Below are 21407 nucleotides of genomic sequence, written 5' to 3' on the forward strand. Positions count from 1 at the left end.
ACTGCTTTCTTTCCACATGGAAAAACCGCACTGAATGGGAGAAACCAAGGCTGTGGAACCCTCCGCATCTCGTGATGGTCAGAAGCATTTCCTAGCTCGTTTCCCCAGAGCCCGGCCACCCGCAGGTATGACGCTGTCGGACACGTGCAAGTCCATCTGGCATCTCTGGGATTTTCCCGGCTGCCAGTCTGCCAACCTGGATGCTGCTCACGGACGGGGCTGCAGCTCGGGGATGGACAGGCCTCGGCCGGAGTCTGGTCCCCCGCCCTCAGAGCTTCGAGAAGGGTCTTCTTCCTCAGTGTTCGCATGGTCCTGTGTAATACAAGGCAGTAAAAACCCACAAAGACTGAAATGGAGGAATATGCCGTTTTCTTGGGCAGTGCTTGCTGTATACATCAGTTGTGTGTGGGCAAGGAGAGGCCGGGATTGTGGAAGCCATAGGGAGAAACCTCTAGAACATCTGCAATGCAGGCCAGATGCTTTCCGTTCTCAGTAAGACAGGTCGGCACCAGGCAACGTCATCAGTGTGGGTGTAGGAGATGGTCTGTTTCCTGGGGACTTCCAGAAAAGTCTCGGAAAGTTCGGGTGTTGGCTTCTTTTTTAGATGGCCCCCCTGATCTAAACTGTCACGGACGGTACCACGCGCACGGGGAGGAAAACAGAAACCCTGTAGGCCCAGGGGCAAAGGACAGGCCCGTGCCCGACACACAGTCCAGGCTGAGGAGGGGGAGGCTGGTGCCAGCCGACCTGGTGCAGGGCCCCACCGGCCGCGGGCCCTCCTTGTTGGGCGGCACAGGCGGCCCACGGGGTCCTCTCGCCGGGGGTGCGTGAAGTGCGAGCTGGGCCCTGAGACGCAGGTTCTCTTGTGTCAGGTGCCTCCTGGGTTGTAGGAACAGCTCATGGCGCTGAAAACAGAACCAAGCAATGGACTGCCGGACCCAGGACTGGCGAGCAGGGCTCTCTCTCGGGGCGGCTGCAGGTGAGGGCCCACCAGTGGGGCAGGAGCCCGGCCCCATCTCTCTATTCCGTTACAACTGTTTTGACGGTGTGGGGAAATCCTCTTCGGCCTAGTAGTTTTCCACATTGGCCTCGAGGTGAGGGGCAAATGGTACCGGTCACAGGCTGACTTGGCTGAGGCTCACCTAGTTTTGTTTCAGGAAGTGACCCTGGTTTTCTTTTTTCTTTTTCCTCAAGAGGCAAAAAGCCACCCACCCTTGCTCACTGGCAGGCAGGTGGAGCGGGGATGACTTGGGGACTCTCCCCCATCCTCCTGCTTCTCTGTCTCAGCTGAGCCCCCAGAATCTCCAAACAAGGCCAGGTTCAGGGACCACCCACAGGCCGGAGTCGCCGGGATCACCCTTCACTCTCTGTCAGTTCTACCCGGGGGCCTCTGGACTCACAAGTGACCACCGCCCTGTGCACCTGCCTGGCCCTCAACATCCCTCGGTCCCTTTCCTCTCACCCCGTGTTCTTGGTCTTGGCCCCAGGGGGCGCAGCATAGCCGTTGTCCCCTGCAGCCAGAGGTGGCACTCAGGACCCAGCAGAGAGAGAGCCGTGCGTCTGTCCGTGGGCCAGGCCGGCAGGAAGTGCTCTCGCAAGGCAGCCCCCATTTCCTTTTCCTTAATGACATCCCATTACTCTTCCTTAAATGTCCTCGTGCCACATAACCCTTTTCCTGCTGTTTGTCCCTTTCAGATGTTTGTGCACTATTGTCACACTGCCTTCTCTCTCGGTCCCAATTTAGGGACATTCCACAGCATTAGCTGGCCCAGCCTTTCCTCGCACATCTGTCCCCGTGCCTGACTGGAGGGACGGCTCAGGGGCACACACCCCTGGAGCCGAATGGGCGCTCGATGTGGGTAGAGGCGGTGGCAGTGCAGACCGGGCCCCTGCCTGTCTTTAACCCTGACTCTGTCAGGCCGTTCTCACCTGGCGTGAGTGGTGTGGCCACACTGTGGTCCCCACGATAAATTCTTCATTCACTGTGGACTTCACACCTGCATCACGCCCTGTCTCAAGGCAAATTACACTGCAGGGTTGGTTCCCAGGTTCGCCTCTGGTCCTCAGGCTGGGACCCGCCCGATCATCCTTGCAGCCCTGTCCTCACCCGGAGCCTGAAACACGCCCGGTGCAGGAGATGTCTGCTGTGCGGGCAGCTGGCAGGGAGTGGGGCTGGGGGTTGCCAGTGTCCCTGTGTGCCCGCACCTCCACACAGGGGGGCCGTGGGGGAGCAGCCGGTGCCAGGGCCCCTGACAGGAGGGTGAGCAGGAGGCAGAGCCCAGGGTCTTGGTGGCCTCACCCCTCCCGGGCTCTCCCCTCGATGGGCCCGGTGGCCTGTGGGGCTTGTGGGGGGTCCGGGGCTGCTGTCTGTCCCCCAGGCCTTGTGGTGTCCCCGATGCCAGATGCAGTCCTTGTGAGCGCCGCCCCCTCCGCTCACCCTGGTCGAGCTCTGGCTCTGAGAGCCGACAGGAGTGGAAGGGCCTCCTGTGATTTTCCTTCTGAGATTGTGCGTGACCAGCCACGGGGAAGGACTTTTCCCAGCATCACGGACATGTCACTGCCAAATAAAGCCGTGTGCACCGCAGGTGGACCCCGTGACTCTGACACACGTGCACCCGGTGAAATGGTCACTGCCATCAAGCCAATCGACACACCCTCCGTCTCCCACGGAGACCTCCCGGCGGGGTGGGAACGCGTGGGCTCTGCCCTCTTAGCAGAGTTCAAGTCGCGGCAGTGCTGGTGCACTGGGGGCAGAAGCACATGGAGGGGCTGCACCGGGAGGGCCCGGAGGTCCCTGAGCTGTGGCAACACCCTCCCGAGACCCGCCTGGGCCGCGTCCCGCCCTCCCTGTTCTCCCCGAGTCTGTGGTCGTGCAGCCGGCTGTCCCCGAAGGTGCCCGGACCTCCGCCGGCACCTCCATTTCGTGAGGGGAACTCAAAGGCCCTTTGGTGTGGGTGTGTGGCAGAGGTCGCAGGCCCCACAGATGCCTTTGAACGTGAGAGACATTAAGCCCTGGAGGCCACACCCACCTGCGGAGAGTGAGACCCATGGATTAGAAAACACAGCCGTGGAGGGGACTGAGGAAGCACCCATCTGTCCAGCCGTCCTGTGTGCTAAGCGGGACCGCAGGGGTCGGGGCCGCAGGCTCGGCTGTGTGATTGTCCTTTGCAGCTGGAGTCTGGCCGGGAGGGAGGGGGAGGAGGTGAGCTGAAACCCTTGAAAATGCGCAGGGCAGGGGGTTGCTTCTCTGAGCACATGACATCACAGTGAGAGCAGGGGACAGGGAAGAGTGACATGTCACAGGACTGACATCAGGGGTCGACGAAGCTCATGCCCAGCAGGAGGTTCCTGAGGCCCCGCTGGCAGCACCCGGAGCCTGGGTGGGATCTCAAAGGGGACCTGTGTGTCTGCTTGTCACAGGCCCTGCTGGGAGCTGGGTGTGGAGGAGGCTGGAGTGCTCCCACAGCCGCCAGATCTACCAGGGTTTCCTCTGCCCCCACCACGGTCCCCCACCACGGTTCCCACCCCTGGGCCGCCTCCATGTGGAGGCAAGCTCTCTGGAGCAGGGCCCACGGCCAGCAGAGGTTTGTTCCAGGGCTGGAAGACTGGCTCCTGGTGTGGCCACTGGAAGCGTCCCAGTGGAGGGTGGAAGGAGGCCCTGCCAAGGGACAGTGTGGTCCTGCAGGGACATCTGCCCTCGGGACCTGGTCCCAAGGACCAGGAGAGGCTGCTCTGTGGCTTCTGGCTGAAGACGAAAGGTTTCCTGCGATGCTTTCCTGGGCCTGACTGGGGCACCGGGCCTGCGCTTGGGGGGCATCTGCCGAGGCCCTGGCCCGGCCCCCAGACACAGCTCATCAACAATTCTCAGAGAAGGGGCCGGAGAGCAGGTCGGGGAAGACTCTGGAGGCGGCAGGGTGGGAGGCGGCGCTGGCTGGGGTGGGCGGGGGTGGTGGGGGCGGGAATGGGGACAACTGTACTTGGACACCAATAACAAAGAAAAAACAGCAATTATATACTTTATACTCATCAGTGTATCTTAGTGTTTATGTGATCATCTTCTAAATCTACATCATTAAATACGACAGAATAGTAGCGAATAGTCTGAATGTGTTTTGTACAACTGACCAGTTTTGTAAATTAGATGTTAACGCACTTGTTTTGAGAGCACCAGCTCTACTAACCTGTCCTTTTACTTTTCATTATTACTTATTTAGGAATTAGCCAATTAATCATGTTAGGAACAGATCATAGATTAAATTTTTCTAAACTCTTCACAGAATGTGTCACTGTAGCCATAAGATAAATGAGTCAAAATCTTATCTAATACTTTTAAATAAATAGAAAAGTATATTTTTGGTAATATATTGTAATTAAAAATCACATGCAAACCTATGGGAATATGTTCAGTAAAAATAAGCTTGTGGCATTTTTCTCAAAAAAAAAAAAAGGATCTACAGGCAAAACCCCCAGGGCAAAGGCCTCTGAGGCAGAGGCTCCGGAGGCCTGGGCCCCGCCTTTGCCTCCTGCTCCCCAGTACTGAGCCCCGCACCCCCGAGGCCCCCTCTCCTGGTCAGCCTTCCTGCTGGTCCCAGCTCAGCACCAGCACCTTCCCCAGCGGGAAGCAGCCCCCAGGGCCCTGAGCTGCTTTTACGCTTGCTTCAAAGCGCCCCGATCCTGGGAGGCCAGCGTGACCCTTTCCTCAGCCCAGGGTGTCTTTGTTTGTTTTGGTTCTTTAGCAGACTTTGTGTTTCTAGAGCAGTTTTAGGTTCACAGTGAAACTGAGAGGAGGGAGCAGAGATTTCCCACATCCCCTGCCCCCCCACAGGCATGGCCGGCCCCATCACCAGCGCCCCCTCGGGGCGGGACGTTTCTCACAGCTGATGGACCTACACTGGCACATCATCGTCACCCAGAGGTGACATCAGGGTCCCTCCAGTGTGGCACGTTCTGTGGGCTTGGGTGAGCAGATGGTGACATGTGTCTGTCACACAGAGCAGTGTCCCCGCCTCGAAAACTCCCTGTGCTCTGTCCATCCCCCACCCCTGGCGACCACTGATTTGTCACTGTCCCCTGGTTTTACCTTTTCCCGATGTCACAGAGTTGCAGTCACACCGTGCGTGGCCTTTTCAGATTGGCTTCTGTCCCTTAGCCGTAGGCATTTCAGGTTCCTCCGCGTCTTTTCTTGGCTGACACCTCATTTCTTTTTAGCGGAGTAGCATTCCGCTGTCCGGCTGGAGCCGTTTCTGTATCCACCACATACAGGCGGACAGCTTGGTTGCTTCCCGTTTGGGGAATTATGAATAAGGCCGCTATAGACCTCTGTGTGCTGGTCTTTAACTCCTCTGAAGAAATACCGAGTAGTGTGATCGCTGGACCGCATGGGTAAGAGTCGGTTGAATTTCTAACACACGGGCCAACTGTCTTCCTACGTGGCTGCACCCTGTTCGGTTCCCGCCAGCTGTGAGCAAGTGTCCCTGCCGCTCCCCGTCCTCACCAGCCGGTGGTGTCACCACAGGTCCAGATTTAGGATATTCTCGTACGTGTTTGGTGTGCATTTCCCCGGTGACATGTGATGGGGCGCAGCCTTCCTGTGCTTCTCAGCTGGGAAGGCATCTGTTCCCCACATGGCAGCAGGGTCCCTGCAGGTTCTGCGTCCTGGCCTTCCTCCTACTCCTGAAATTAGGGAGAGAGCTTCCCGAGGGCAGAGCCCGTGCCTCCTGTCTGCTCTGCCACCTCGGGCAGAGCGTGGCCCCGAAGAGTCTGGGCCTAGCCGGGAGTGGCCGCGCCTGCTTGTGTGACCAGCCTGAGCCTCGAGCTCCTCATCTGTGAAATGGGAGGGAACAATAGGCCCTCTTTTCAAGAGGGGTTTCGAGAAGCAAATGTGCTAATATACACGGAAAGTATGCATGGAGATCAGTTGATGCTGACGATCATTGATGATCAATAATTCTATTTGCATCTTGGAGGAATGACCCAACCCCAGGACTCCAAGGAAGAGCTGATCCAGGGTAGGGCAGCTGACCTCCTCCTGGGGTCCCAGGAAACGGGACTCCCAGGAACTGGGGTGCCTGGGAATGTGGGGGCCTTGGGTGTGTAGGAAAGTGGGAAGAAACTGACCCTACCACGGTAACTGTTCAATAAGCTCCAACTTCCACAAAGTGAATGTTTGGCTGGAAAAACACAGTCACGACTTAAGAATGAAATTTAGATGTGAAGAGAAGGCGCCTAACTTTGGGACTTCACTCAGGAGCCACGCTGGAATGTCGGCTAAGGGGTCACGGTGGGAGACCAGTTTCAGGCATCCACCGGCCAGGCTCCTTCCTCACACCGTCAGCACCGACCGTTAACGACCCGCTGGACCTGGCCCAGACTCGGCCTTGTTTAGAATGCTTCCTGCCCACGGCACCGGCACAAACAGCTATTCTGGGGCCGGGCTGCTTTCCAAGTTGGGTTACGCGATGATAAACAAGTTTTTCTGGGCGAGTGAAATTTTAACTGGGTACTTCACAAAACACAATTAAAAAAGGATTATTTGGAGAAACGATTAAGTGGAAACATCAGAGACGAGACTTGCATGTGGTTATAAAAATGTTTTTCCACGAGGCTCTGTTTATTCCTTGGCATCAGGAAAGACCTGTTTGGACACGCTTCCGGCGGGCGCTAAGTGTTTCCCATAGATTTGGGGACTTTCTTATAGAGACTATCAATGATTATCTGCTTTTAAGGATAAAAATGGAAAGTGAAAAGTTCAAGAAATCAATGAGCTGGCTTGAATTTGCTGAGAAATTCAGAATACTGTTCATGGCTGAAACTTCCAAAGTAAATCACCACACCACGAAGAAGTAAATTAACCCAGAATGACAAAAGGAAAGGACGGTTCCCATGTAGCCTCATAAATTTCCTGCTTGATGCATTTCAAATCTCCGATTTCTAATAAAATTCTCATGAGAACGTCGAATTGCTCCATAAAAACTCCTGAACTCGCCCCATGAGAACCGGCTGGTTTGTAAGAGCACAGGGGTTCATGCTGTGGTTTATTTATTAAAAATTTCTCAGTAAATATATCATGGTCCACTGATTACGGAGAGGCTGTGTGTCATTCCTGCTGTCCCCAAGTATGAAGAAAAACAAGGAGAAGTACGTCAGAACTCTGAACCAGAAAAAAAAAAACAAAACTGTAACGTTTTCTTTCTTTTCTTTCCTAAAGAAAGTTCTAGGCGAGCTGCTCCTCGACTTTATCTTTGGTCCCAAAAGACCTGGTAGGAGTTTCCCATTTCCCGACGAATGTCTGGACGCCCTGCCGAAGATGCTGTCCCCTTGTCCCGGCATGGGGCCTGCCTTCCTGGGGTGCACGGGGCAGGCAAGGGCTGCCAGGGGGACATTGCGAGTTTGGAGGGATTTCAAAGGTCTCAGAGAAAAGATGGGTACTTACATGCAGTCACCAAGATAACGAGTGGGCGGCTCCCTCACCTCTCCCCACGTGCCTCCCACCTGGAAACGCTGTTGACTAGTCTGTGCCACATGCTCGTGGGTGTTTTCCCCAGTCCGTTCCATGCCCAAGCCTGCAGTTGGGCTGTTCCAGCAGCCCCGTTGTGGAGAGAGGGGAGGTCACACAGAAGGGTCACGTAAGCCGCTGAGCTCCCACCCCCCAAGCAGGGCCTCAGACCCTGGAAGGCGGATGAGCACAGCGCTGACTGTGACTACCAGCCTGGACTCTGAGGGAGATGCCCTCCCAGGTGACAGTGAACCTGGGGGCCTTTCAAGGTTTTATCCCACCGCTCACCCAGGATCCTCTTCGCAGGAGCCCACAGGCGCCGACGCAGCACTTGCCAAGTCTGTGTAAGGGGTGGACTGCTGTGCTGACCTGCTCACAGACTGGCTGCACCCACCGACCCCCACCGACCGACGTCCCGGCCACACGGCAGAGGAGACCAGCCACTGCCTCGCTGTGAACAGTCCCCAATTGGGACTGTTGCCCGCCAGGCTCCGCCTGCCGGGCCTGCACCTCTGTCCCCAGAGCTTGGCGCAGGGCCAGGCCTTGCAGGTGCCCAGTCGCACGTTTCAACGGCTCAGCTTAGGTTTTGGTTCATGCCTGAGAAGAGTGTCATTTCTAAAAAAATTTTAAAAATAGACTTCATTTTTTACAGAGCAGTAAAAAATGAAGGGAAATTAGATTCACAGGGAAACAGAGGGTAAAGGACAGAGAGACTCCACATGCCCCTGCCCTTCCCCACTGCCCCCACTGACGACACCCCCATCCGACGGGACATTTGTCACAGCTGATGAACCTGCACTGACACGGCATCGTCACCCAGAGCGCACAGCTGACATCAGGGTCCCTCTGTGCTGCACCTGCACGTCTGTGGGTTTGGACACATATCCATCATTACAGTACAGTACCACACAGGGTGCTTCCCCCGCCTGGAAAATCCCCGGCGATCGCCTGACCCTCTCTCCACCCCGCCCCCATCTCTCCACTGTCTCCACAGTTCTGCCGTCTGCAGAATGTGCTAGCGTTGCTGTAGGGAGCTTTTCCCGGCTGTCTTCGTGCGCCTAGAAATAAGCCTTTCCATGGCTTCCTAGCTTGTTCCTTCACAGCCGAATCACATGCCATCGCCTGGGAGCGAAGGGCCCAACTTCCACCCCATAGAAGTGAAAAGTGCTTTCCAGATCCATAAAACTTGGACTCAACGTGGGACAGCACCGAACTGGAAGTCACTGTCCCCGGAGAGACCCAGGAAACGACAGCTTTTAAATGACAACAGCAATGGGAGCCGGAGGCAGGGATCCCCATCGAGAGTCAGTGGGGTTGACCCTGCTCCAGGAGATGGGGGGGGAGCCGGCGCAGGCCAGTCCCGCAAAGTGAGCAAGCTTAGCTCCCGGATGGCTCACAAACGCGGGCTGCAGAGTTGAGGGCACTTGCCTCTGACAACGGAGGTTCACGGTATCGCTTTCCTGGGAGAGGGAAAGCTGGGTTTGAACACCCAATAACCTCCATAACGCCCTGAGCCCCTGACTTCAGCGAGGGCAGTCGGTTAGTGCAGACGGTACTGCCCTGCCCGGCCTGTGGCGAGCCCCGTGGGACGGTCCGCGCGGGGCGTCCGTGTGTTGTGACCGCAAGCAGCGAGCTGAACACCCGCCACCCAAGCTTAGGCTGAAAGGGTGAGATGAGAGATGGAGCGCGAAGGAGGAGACCGCGGGCGGCGTGGCTGCCGAGGGGCAAGCGCGCCACCTGCTGGCCCACAGGGCGCTGCGCGGGCAGCGGCGCCCCGGGCGCGGCGGGACGGAGCAGCTTCAACGCGGCGGCCTGGGTCGGGAGTCCTGGGGCCTTACAAGAGCATTGACTCTGAAAGCGAAGCCTGCCTGCGAAGCGTGCCTGCTTCGAACTGCGCGCCCGAGCACAGAGCCCCTGCGGAGTGTCTTCCCTGTGAAAGGCAACACCGCCCAGAGCCCCTCGAGGCATCAACAAGTGTGTCGGGCGGTGGGGGTCAGCGACTCCCTCCGCAGACCCCGCGTTTTGCAGCTTTGAGTGGGGGCCGCAACCTAGCCTGAATTAAGTGGGGGGAAGCTAAGGGGCCATGTATGTCAATCCCAGGTCAAAACTAAGCCAGATCCCGCTTTCAGGGGGCAGTTACTGACAATCGATGACTCCAAATCCCAAGAGTTGCCATAACCTGACCCAATTCAACATGGACCTGTGCCCACCTACCTCCGCTGCTCACATTACTCACAGCGCTTCCTGCTGCCGGCGGAAGGACACTGACCTCCAAATTCCTAAGACTGCCGGGAATGGAACGAGGGGTGTGCATAACTAAACAGAACGTTCTCCCCATCACTCACCGAATGGGGCCCTCCCCTTCACTCTCCCCAGAAGTCCTAGAGATAAGAGGGGAAGACAGACTCAACGTTTTGGGGTTCCTGTTTGGTTTGTGAGTCGTTTCTTAAGGCTGTTTCCTCACCTGGTGACCCCACCAGGCCTGACAAGGCTCTCTGACCCCACCCGCAGGACGTGGTGTGGGGGAGGGTTTTGCCCCTCGTTCCTTACAAAGTCCGGGATCATGGCAGGCTGCCCCCCCCCCCCGACTCCGTGGTTTTGTGACTTTGCTGCAGTGACTATAACTCTTTTTAGTAAAGCCAATGTTACAGCTCCAGGTGGATCCAGTATGCGTTTGCTGCGAGGTGAGCCAGGATCCAGAGCAGGGTGGAGGTGGGTCCCTTCTGTGGCCTCAAGGACACTGGGCCCTGACCACACGGTGACTCTAGGACTCTGGAGGGCAGCTAGGGGTTTGGGGGAGAACAGAGGGGACTTGTCACCGGGGTAAGCTCGCTCCCAGGGCCTTTGTGGCTTACTTACTCCAGAGCTCCGTAACCTGGCCAGCTACGAGTGTCCCTGATTCACCCACGAGGACCCTCAGGCCCAGACGGATGAGGGGATTTCTGCACAGTCACAGAATGAGCTGGAAAAAGAGCTGGGGGAGAGGCCAGGTCTCTCGGGCCACCCTGGTCTCCCCAGCACGTGGTTTCCCTCTAAGGTACAGTGAACCCAGGTCATCGCGTCCCCGGCTGACCGCACTTCAGGTAGAAGAATGAAAAATACCAAGCCTCTGTTCTTTTATCAAATGCCCCATCTCTTAAAGCAAGTCAAAGACAAAGCGTCCCCTTTAAATCCAAACTTTTCCGGCCATCCTCAATTATCCCGGTTGGTTGTGTTTTGTTTGTTTGTGTCTTCTTAATTACAGCTTAAAGAACACACTAAGAACACAAACCCATATCGTTTATTCCGTTCCCAACCTCCTTGCCCCCTCCCCCACCCCAGCCGTGCCAATTTGAAAACGCACCAGAAAATTCCCCAGCGGGCTGGAAACCTGTCCGCGGCCAATTCCAGCTGGAAAGAATCGCGTTCCGCTGAGATGTAGGCCCCATTCATAATGGAAACCCTGACGGGCCATGCGGTAATTACAGTTTTGCCATAATGAATGTTTCTGTGTGGTCACAGTCCTGGATTTTTCCATGGTGTTTTTCCATGGGAGATTCCTCCCGGGGAGATGGGAACCGAAAATCTGGATTGTAGCTCCGACGGCACAGCGGGGTCTCTCCTGGCCCCTGGAGCTGGACGGTGGCGGTTGTGTTGACTTAGGGAGTCAGGACCGGCAAGGGGCACATCAGTCAGACCGAGTTTTGAAAGACTGGCGGGGTGGGGGGTAGGGGTGCGGGTGGGGGTGTAGGAGCCACTTCAGGAGACTTCCCTCTCTCGCAGGTTTGTAACCACGAACTATTCGCTCTGCTCTCTGACTCCGCCGCCAAGGAAGATAGAAAATGAGGGTCCCGCTAACAGGTCTTAGGTGGCTGGCTGTCCTGACGGGCCTTGAACTTGGGTTTCAGCCCCATGAGCTCACATCCCAGGGAACCTCCCAATCCTGGGGAGACCAGGATGGTTGGTCATCCTAAATACTACGGAAAACTGAATCAAATTCAGGACTGGACAGTATCAGTCTATTTTAAAGACAGCAAGCGGATGAAGGTTGAAAGCAAAATCCTCACTTGGTGCTGGAAAGACTTCCGGTGGTTATTAGCACGTGACCGGAGAACGACTCAGACACGGCTCAGAGGAACGAGAACACCTTCCACCTGGCACGGCAGCATGCGACGTGAAAAACTTAACAAGTCACTCCCGAGTCACTGGCTCCGCTACCCCCGGACTTCTGGCAGCCCAAGCCAATGAGGCATTGCATGGGCTAGAGGTCTTTCCAGGAGGCGGCTGCTGGGGCGCCGCCTCCCCAGGCCCCTGGGGTGACTGTGCCGGTGCCTCTCCTCTCTGCCAAGGGAGAGGGTGCAGGGAGAAGGAACTCGGAGGCTCAGTTGGGGAGTCAAGGTGAACCCCTGGGTCCCATGTAGCACCCGGATCAAGGGGCCCCCTTTCTGGCCCTGCTCTCCCTGGGGGTGCTCTGGGAGGTTTCCAGTAGACGTCCTAGGCCAGGCCTCACCAGGGATGACAGCTGAAGAAATAACCCTTCCCGATGCCAGCTCCCGAGCTCAAAGTTAAGCTTTGTACCCTTCATTAGCCTTCAAGGGGGGCCTCATTCAAGTTTAGGAAGTGGTCACTAGAGGACAAAGACCTGCAGAGTACAAGGCTATGCCAGGGGACCGGGTTGGGGCAGGTTCCCTACCTGGCTATTCTTGAGTCGAGCCTTGGAGGACAAAGGGTGGGGGTAGGGATCTGTAGGAGTTGGGGAGGAGGTTCCGATTCCTGTTTGGGGGAGAGATGGGGGAGGCCCCCAATATGCTGTAACAGCACAGCGACATCACTGCGGATGATTCTTTGCTGTTAGCGAACTCCCTTTCCTGTCCATTGACCTGCCCTGGCAGAAGTCCTCTGCCCCTGTCTTGCACTGGCTTGTGTGACTGCTCTGTGAGCTTGCTGCAGGAAATGCTTGCCCACACTCTCAGTCTGTGGGAGCTGGGTTATGCTCCCCTGGGGGCCTGAATATTGTCCCCGAACACAGGGGTGTTTGGAAAAGGCCAGAAGTCCACCAGCACCCAGCCCTCCGTGTGTGGGCCACCTTCCACTCAGTGGGCGACGATGGCTTGTCCTCCCTCAGCTAAGAGGGAAGGCTTTCAGAAATGAGGGAAGGCCAAGGAAGCAGTGTGAAGCCAGAAGTGCAGAAGAGGAGCCCAGCCCGGTCCGCGGGAAGGAGGGCTGTGCATTTAACTGGAAAATACCCTTAGGTTCCCCCGCAGAGACCAGGGGAGACCTGTGCACTTCAAATCGGTTGCCGATTAGAGACACACATTTCCCATCCGCTTCCACCGAGGGCTACGTCCTCTTACTAAAACTTCCATAAAACAGAGCCGCTGGAACACATTTTAACGCAGATCAATAATGGCGCATGTCAGGAGAAGCCAGCGAACTGTAACAAGCATGAGGAATAAAACAGGACTCTGGGTTTCAACTCTGGGTGGCCCAGGAGCCACGACAAAACCGCACAGCACGATCGAGATCGCAGAGTCCACGGAAGGCTGCAGGCGATTTTGGTCGGGGACCTTTCCTGCTCCCTCTGCGTCAGACAGTCTCCTACGGGGGACCCTAGAAATAACCTTTTTCCAGCCGAGCGCCAGAGTGGGATCTCTCCTGTCCTGACACCCAGGGGCCGGCTTGGTGGGCGGCCTGTTGGCTCCTCCCACTGTGGCTGTGGTCCCAGGCCCTGTGGGTGGACTCTGCCTTGGGGGTGGAGGTGAGGTGGGGCTTGTTGGCAAGCTTCAGGCTCCCTTGGGACAAGGACGTCCCCATGCTGGCTGTGGCAGGACGACTCAGGTCCCTCGTGGGCTCTGGCTCCTCCCCACACTCTGAGCCACCCAGAGCCCCACCAGGGAAGACTGTGCTGGGGCGGAACCTTCTGGCCCGGCACGTGCCCAGGATCGGGCTGATGTCGGCCATGGTGACGGGGAAGGGCTTTGTGGCCGGCTGAGGAGAGGCAGGCTGAGCAGGGCTGCCCTCTCCCAGGGTCTGCGGCATAGCCCACACACCTTCCTGGCAAGGGGACACGGCCACTTCAGTGGTGGCACCGAAGTACAGTGTGGAGCTCTCCTCCCCTCCTCTCTGCAGCCCCCCTGAGCCTCCTTCCTGCACCCTATAAACAGCCCCTGCTCCCCCCCCCCCCCCCGCCCCCGGCTGCCCTCCTGCCGGGTGGCTGATGGCTTCTGCACAGGAGCTTTGTCAGAACTGTCCCTGTCCACGGAGACGTAACTCGTAACTCGACGTTTCCCATGTGTCAGCCCCTGCTTTCAGGCCACCTGGAAACTCAGAGCCCTTCTCCAAGGTCAGGGGGCCCTGGGGTGGCGAGGGGGACTCTGGCTGGGAGAACCTCCTCTGCTGGTTTTTGTGTTGGCTGAACCCCCACGCAGGGGAGCAGAGGCAGCCAGCCTGGCCTCTTGCAAAGGCTGTGCTGATCTTCGACACATTTCCTGTTTTGGGGGCAAGTTTCAGCAACAGCCAGTGGTGGTGACTGAAGAAAGAGTCTCCCTCGGCCCCCTGGCTTCCCAGCCTTGCCTCTGCAGGGGCCCACTGTGGGCTGGGGGGCTCCCCAGGCTTGTCAGCTCATACCCTTCCCCTTGACCTGAGCTCTCTGGCCTCTCCCAGCTAGAGCGGTGGCCGGGGGAGTAGATTCTCTCTGGTGTGTCACCCCTTGCGACGCCACAGGACTCCCCTACAAAGCCCTGGCGGATGTCTGTGCATCTAGGATGGAGCAGGCTGTCGTAAGGGACCAGCGAGACACCGCCTGAAAAAGAAGGAAGAAAAAGAGCACAGGTTCTGTTCTCCCAGCCCCGTGACCTCCCCGGGGCCCGCAGTGTTCCAGGCTCTGGCGTTCTGAGTAGAAAATATGACTTGGGATCCCAAACAGGATGGCTGTTGGAGACCAGGGCTGGGTATTCGGGGGGAATTGATGTTGGCTCCAGCTGCCATGAGCTGCCCGTGTTTCTCAACTTAACAATGTAATAACACAGTTTGAATCCTAAATCTTGGAGGGTGGCTGCAACCCAATACTCCGGGGGTATGTGTGTGTGTGTGTGTGTGGTGTATGTGCCCACACGTGTGTGCATGTTGTGTGTGGGAATGTTGGTAGAATGCTTATTTTGCTTTCAGATGACTGGGTCAACTACTCAGAATTTAACCATTCACACATGGGTGGATGGATTGCCAAGCTGGGGCGCGGGGAGGCGAGGAATCAACAATGAGGCCCACACAGAGGTCAAACGCAGCCATCGAAACCCCCAGATCGAGGAATTTCCATGAGCAGCAACAGCACTTCCTTTGTGCACAAACATCTTAATTGCATTGTTGTCAGGTTAATTTATTTTGATCAGAAGTGTTGACTATGGAATAACAGCGTTCCAGCAACCTCCCACGTTATTTCCAGTTTCCTGTTGGACTGGGCCTCCTTATAAACAGCATGAAACCTGAAATTGTGCGGGGGAAGCTTTGGAGGGGCCAGGAAGGGCTGGAAGGAGCCCAACCCCATCCCCTGGCCTCCTCTCCTTAGAGGGTGAGGGTGGGAGGCAGGCAAGCCGCAAACGGGGGAAGGGAGGCCGAATCCCTCTGCTGGCCAGGGGTGGCTGCGCAGCGGGCCCTGGTTGAACCCTGTCCACACACACTTGTGAACCGTGAGGTCGGCCGCGCAGGGAGATGGTGTCACCTTCACCCGAGGCCAAGAAAGGGAGAGAAGGTCCTGATCACGCAGCCCTAATCCCGGGATGCAGTGACCATGGACTTCGGGGACGCCAGGCCCCTCCCAGGGCTCTCGGTTGCGGCCCTGCGGGCATGCAGTGGGTACTCAATAAATGCCCGGGGAGCTCAGGATGAGAGGCAAGCCTGTGTCCTGAGACTCTCGTCCATGCACCCTCTTCCCGCTGAGGGCTCCCTCCTGACCACGTGGGAGTCCGGGCTCTGGCAGCTCCAGGGAGCGGGCAGCGCTGCAGGCCTGGCTGTGAGCCCTGCGGCTGTCTGAGCCGGCGCTGACCCTCCACCCGGCTGCACTCCCTGAACCCTGGGTCAACAGGCGGAGAAAGAACATACCTCCCTGGTGCGAGGCTGGTGGGAAACTGGGTGTGGGGCACATGTTAGGAAGGTGTGGGGTGTGTATTTCTGAATCAGGGTGTGCAAACACGTGAAGCAGGTGGGAGGACTGGGTGATGCCTCCTGAGACCCGGACCATCCAAAGGGAGAGGTCAGGCTTCCAGCTGGCACCTGCCCCTCCCCCACCCTGGGGAGGAACAGCTCCAGGGGTGCGGGGGCACCCAGACCCAGAGTCATGTGAGTGAGCCCAGCAGGGCACACCCGGGCAATCTCTGTATCTTCCCTTTCACTCCCTTCCCTCCCCTGCCGTGCACCGTTTTGAAACGTTTCCCTCTTCACTGTCAGCTGCCCGTGGAGAGAATAAGTGGGCCCCTTTGGCTCTTACAGATCAGGAATCCCGCCAAGACTCCCGCCACGGCCCACAGGCTGGTCCTCAACGCCCCCTGGAGGAAGTCAGTGGCCAAGAGCAACAGGACGCTGTTCTCCAGCTGCATGACCTAGGGGACAAGGGGAGCATCGCCTCCCCGGCCAGAAGCACGTGGCTGCGGAGAAATGCCCGTCCCACAGTTGGGCGGGGGCTTCCTTCAGTGCAGGGAGGCGCAGTGCCTGCGGGGCTCCCTGGGGACAGGGCCCTGGTCTGAGAGCTTCTCTGGCAATGGGGGCTGGTCCCTGTCTTCAGTGCGGATCATTCAGGTGTCTGCAGAATCATGAATGCGCAGGGCCGGCAAGGACGAGCCCTCGTGGCGCCCTGGCTCCCGCTGGCCAGTCCAGCGGGGCTGAGAGAGACTTCATCTCCTGCTCTACATCGTCCAGGCGCTCGTGTGAACTGTATCATGTATCAGTTTTACAACATGACAACAAAAGGCGTCTGCAGAGCTCATCGTGCCAGTCGGTTCCAGTAAGCCAGAGTCACACACTCCCAGAACAACTTTAGCAATTTTTTCAAATTTTTGCATCTTTAAACGTTAAGGTTGCTCTGCGGCCACTAGGGGGCAGCAGGGGAGCCTCCTGGGTGACCTCCCGGGGTTTTGTCTGTCCCACCAGGAGGCTTATTAACGTTGCTTTCCAGTTTTCAAATATAAAATATAAACTTCTTAAAATAACTAAACTAGACATAATTTAAAGGTGATACATTGAGACACTATGTATAAGACATTAGGAAAATTAAATTGTAATTCTGACAAGCTAAGTCTCTGAAAGTGCTGCGTGGTTCCTTGTGGGCGTCATTTCAACTCTAGAAGATGCAAATAAGGGGAGCAAACAGGAGGGCGTTAAAATCATTAGGAGTGGCTTAGCAATCCTAAGAATGCCCACTTTCCCCTGCCTTGGGCTCTGGTGGCTTTGGTCTGGGGCCAAGTTTTCTGCTATGTAAGCAAATAACAGACATTTTAATTAGCCATTAAAAGCCAGGGCTCCATTGAGCAGCCCCCCAGGCCCCCTCCTTAGAGAGTGGGTCCCGTGGTCCTCTGCTTTTGGGCCTCTCCCCCTCCCCCGGGAGGTGTTACTCTTCTTTGCCAACACAACACCATTAATCCACAAGGCGCAACTTTCTGCTGGGATCCGGGCTCGTGTCTCTCTGCCAGGGAAGTGCCTGTTAGGGAACAGAGAGGCCATGAAAGGACAGTGTGACAGGGCCTGACACGGGAGGGGTGTTGGCAGGAGACCTGGGTCTGGCCTGGGCAGCCTCCCCCGCCAGCCCTGAGTCCACATTCCTGGCTCTCGGGTGGACGGTCGTGACCCCATGCAGTGGGGGGCTATGATGAGTCCAAAGGAGTCTGTGAGTTAAACAGTGAGGGGCTGAGGGGTGCACCTGTGGTGTGCCCCACCTGTCGTGGGCTGCACCTGTGGCGTGCCCCACCTGCAGACAGCACGGCCATCCCTGCAGATTCGGCTCTAGACTTCGGTACTAACTCCTGTTTTCCACATGTAATCACTCTTAACCCAGTACCTTAGTGACAAGACAGCAGGACGCCATCAAGTGTTCGTTTCCCCTCCACGTGTGACAGACAGCCTCTGCAACTCCTGGGAGCTGCTTTGGAGAAAAAGGTGTGACAGGGGCCAGTGGCACAAACAGACGCAACAGATGCCTGACTTCTCCCAGGGCAGTTCCTGTTCATCGGCCTGCATGGGCACCGGCGGAGGAGGAAGCTGCATCTGCAAAGGGGACGATAAAGCTGACCGTCCCTATCAGTCACGTGCCTGGGCGCTGGGACGCTGCTGTCGGTGTGACACTGGGCTGGGCCCACCGCACCGAACAAACTCATCCGTACCACCTGGGAGGGGCGTTGCTGTTCTTGCTCTCAGGTGTGGAGACGGAGGCTGGCTGAGGCTCCGTGACTTGCCCAACATCACGCATCCTTTCCGGTCTGTTGGCCCCAGGGCTAATGGGGTCACGCCGCCCTGTGGGAGGGGCCCACGCTGCCTACCTCCCTGGCCAGAGCTGCCTCTCCGGCCCCTTCTGTTCACCCATGATGCCTCCTGGTGGGCCTGCTCCCAGTAAGTGTCTTTGTCTTTATCAGAAGTAATGTAATGACCACTACTTGTTGGTCATTTTGTGCCAAGTTGTTTATTACTTCCTTTAATCTTCATAGAGACCTGCCAGGTGGATTTCTTGTAACAGTTACAGGACTGCTGTGGGCAGCCGTGTTCCCCAAGTGCCGATGAGAAACAGGTCCAGACAGGCAACAGTTTTGGCCACAGAAGCTGGTGACGGTCGCTGGTGGGGCTGGGGTTCCACGTGAGCTTGTCTGCTTCCAATACCCGTGCTCCGAGGCACATGGCCACACGGCCCCCTTGCTGTCGGCAGCCCAACTCACACCTTCCGGCCAGAAGCGTCTCTGCTGGCCCAGCGGGGCTGATACCGACAGCACACCCGTGGGCTTCGGGTGTGGTCGCTCTCCCAGCCCTCCTGCACCTTCTGCCTCTTCTTTCTGGTCCCTTGGCCGTAAACAGCTTATCCCCTGCATTGGGTGAGGGGCAGCTGAAGGCAGGCACCACACCCCCTCTGGGCTCTTACCCCCGACTGGGCCCTGGCTGGAACTCAACGACTGAGTGGATTAACGAGGACGTGGTGTGTATCACACAGCAGGACTGTGATTATATTTCCAGATGAGGTGAGGTACAGAGTGGCGGAAGAACATCGCCAAACACCCCCAGTTTTTGATGCAGCGACCCCGTGGGGAAAACCGGGGGCCAGGGTACTGTTTTCAAAGGCCAACATCCCTGTTCAGGACAGTATAACTCCTTTTGGAAGTTTTCCTAAAACTGAGATTTCCCTTCTTAAACAACTGTGCATGCACAAGTGTGCACACACTTACACCTGCCGGGGCTCTGTATGCACAGGAGAAGTAAGGGCTAGAGAGGCCCGTCCTCACCGTGCAGAACGCGGCCATCCTGTTCCTGGAAGGGCTGTCCCGGATCTTGAGGTAGCAGAGGGTGTACACGGCCCCCACAAGCAGGTTGAACAGCCTCCAGTGGCAGGTGCTGTCCACAAGATCACTCTGCAGGGCCACCAGCCAGAACGTCATCACCAGCCAGGGGCCCCTGGAGAGAGGCAGGAAGTCAGGGTCCCAGTGGGGAGGCAGGAGGGAGTGGGGCAAGGACATGGGAACCAGGGCCTCGTGACTGCCTGTCTGAGCCCACAACCCTGCTTCAGCATCAGGAAGAGAGGTCAAACCCAAAGAGATCAGGGCGCAGAGAGGCATCCATGTTTTCTTTGCGGGGGTTGTTTCATCTGAACCCCATCAAGGGCAGCTGACCTAGTCTAGGGCTGAGAAAACCGAGACCAGCTTCAGCCACGCTTACCAGATGCCCTGCAACTATGCCCTGGAGTTCCAGAAAGGGTTTAGTGGGGGGGGGGGTCAAGCTCATTTTCACTGGGGGCCACATCAGCCTTGCGGTTGCCTTCAAAGGGCCGAAATAATTTTAGGGCTGTGTAAATGTAAGTACTCCTTAACCAGTGGCAAGGAGCTCTACATTTGGCCCTTTGAAGGCAACCGCAAGGCTGATGTGGTCCCTGGTGAAAATGAGCTTGACCCCTGGTTTGGAAGGTGCCTAGGCAGCGGAGGGCACACCATTTTGCAGTCACTGCTATGAGAGCTGTCTGCGGTGCAGCTATAGTTTTCATTTTTTTAATCCTCACACGGGGACAAGTTTTCATTGCTCTTAGAGATTACGAAAGTGAGGAAGGGAAAGAGAAATAGGACCAAATACATCTGCTATGTAAAAATACGCAGAAAGGGAAAAAGATGCTCAGATACTAATGTTGGTTTTCTCTGGGTTATGGGATTGCTGGGTTATGGTGTTTTACTGTTTCTTTACATTTTTCTTTGTTATATGTATTTTCAGTTACCAGATGATATTTCTATAGTCAGAAAACTTTTTGTAAATAAGATAAAATGTAAAAAATATTTCTTTCGCGATCGGGAAAAAGCCGAAACAAAGCTTACATAAAATTCCTATAAAGGTTCTTATCGGTGATTGGGGATTCCTACAGAGACACTAAAAGGTACGCAGCCACGCTGACCCCGTGGACAGGCAAGTGGTGTTTCCATATGGGAAGGCTGAATATTGGGGGAAATGACCTTTCCTTTAAAATATATGTGGATTAGTAAAAAAGAAAGAGAAAAGTAGAACTTAAAAATAAGACTCTGAAAGTATCCAAAAATAATTAAGCAAAAGAGAATTGCTAATGAATTGTTGAAAAGAGAGAGAACATGTAGGAGAGAGTTGCCCCCTACCCCGCCCCCCCAGTTAAGGTCCAGGGGGGCTGAGAAAATCCAGGGCAGGGCCCCTTGTTAGTGCCAGGATCTTTGGACCTCAGGGAAGGGTGGCAGACTCGGCAGGCAGCCGCCGAAGGCCAAAGCCTCCAAGAAAAATATTAAATTTTATATTTTCCTGTTGATGATAATCTACGCATTGTTATAACCTTATTTCAGTCCATGCAGATTTATTCATTTATTCACGTATTTGACGAGTGCTCATGGAGAGCTGCCACACGGGGGCGCTGTGTGATGGCCAATCAGCTCTTTCTTACCCAATAACTAAAGCTGAATACCGATAAATAACTTTGGTTTCTGGATTTGTATTAGCTCCTAATCCTTCGGTGCTAAGAAACCCGACAGAATGATTTCATCGGGTTGGTTCCTGTGCCTGCCACTGGTGGATTGGCGGGCTGTAAAGCCCAAATGACAGAAAGCAGCCGACCCCCTGAAAACCGATGCACGGATCGCGCATCTTGTACCACGCGATGAATTCGCTGAAGGTGGATCCACCAAGGTACCAATGTGCTGAATAGAGGAATTTTTCACAAATTCTAGTTGCACCATGTCTTCATCATTTTAATTTCGCTGCTGCCACTTCCCCAAATGTCTCGTCTATACTTGAATCAGGAACTCTTCAAGTGCTCGCTTTTTTTGTGTCAGTATGGATGGCGGCCCTTCAGTGAAGTTCGTGACGTCCATTTTTGCAGGTGAGACTTGCCTGGACTCCTACTTCTGCGCCTGCACTAGTGTCTGACCTACCCCCGCCCCACCTTGCCCCTCCCCCAACCCCCCAATCCTGTGCCCGACACACCCCGGGTCTGTTGAATTGTTTGAGACACAACTTAACGTTGTAGGACGTTAGGCCACTAGGGATCCTGTATTCAGAGAGTTGGCTTTGGAAAATTAGATGACGCAGAATTGATCAATGCGTGATTGTTGGTTTTGAGATGACTGATAAAATCCTAGAGCCCGGAAGAGCCCATAGTACGCCAATTTGCCACTAGATGGCGCCCGGAGAAGGTAAAGTGCTCAGCCCGCTTTCCCTGGGAGCAGGCGGAAAGGATCCTTAAACC

General features: G+C 56.0%; 1 protein-coding gene across 1 annotated transcript; it reads right to left on the minus strand.

The window, feature by feature from the left end:
- Nucleotides 1-13084: 13084 nt before the first annotated feature.
- XKR5 (XK related 5) lies at nt 13085-19176 on the minus strand. Its single transcript, XM_053916692.1, is given in 6 exon segments — nt 13085-13648; nt 13651-13746; nt 13748-14079; nt 14082-14276; nt 15957-16068; nt 18946-19176. Coding segments are annotated over 6 exon segments (1530 nt in total).
- Nucleotides 19177-21407: the final 2231 nt, after the last annotated feature.

This window comes from Desmodus rotundus, chromosome 13, assembly GCF_022682495.2.
Source record: "Desmodus rotundus isolate HL8 chromosome 13, HLdesRot8A.1, whole genome shotgun sequence".
Classification (NCBI taxonomy): domain Eukaryota; kingdom Metazoa; phylum Chordata; class Mammalia; order Chiroptera; family Phyllostomidae; genus Desmodus; species Desmodus rotundus.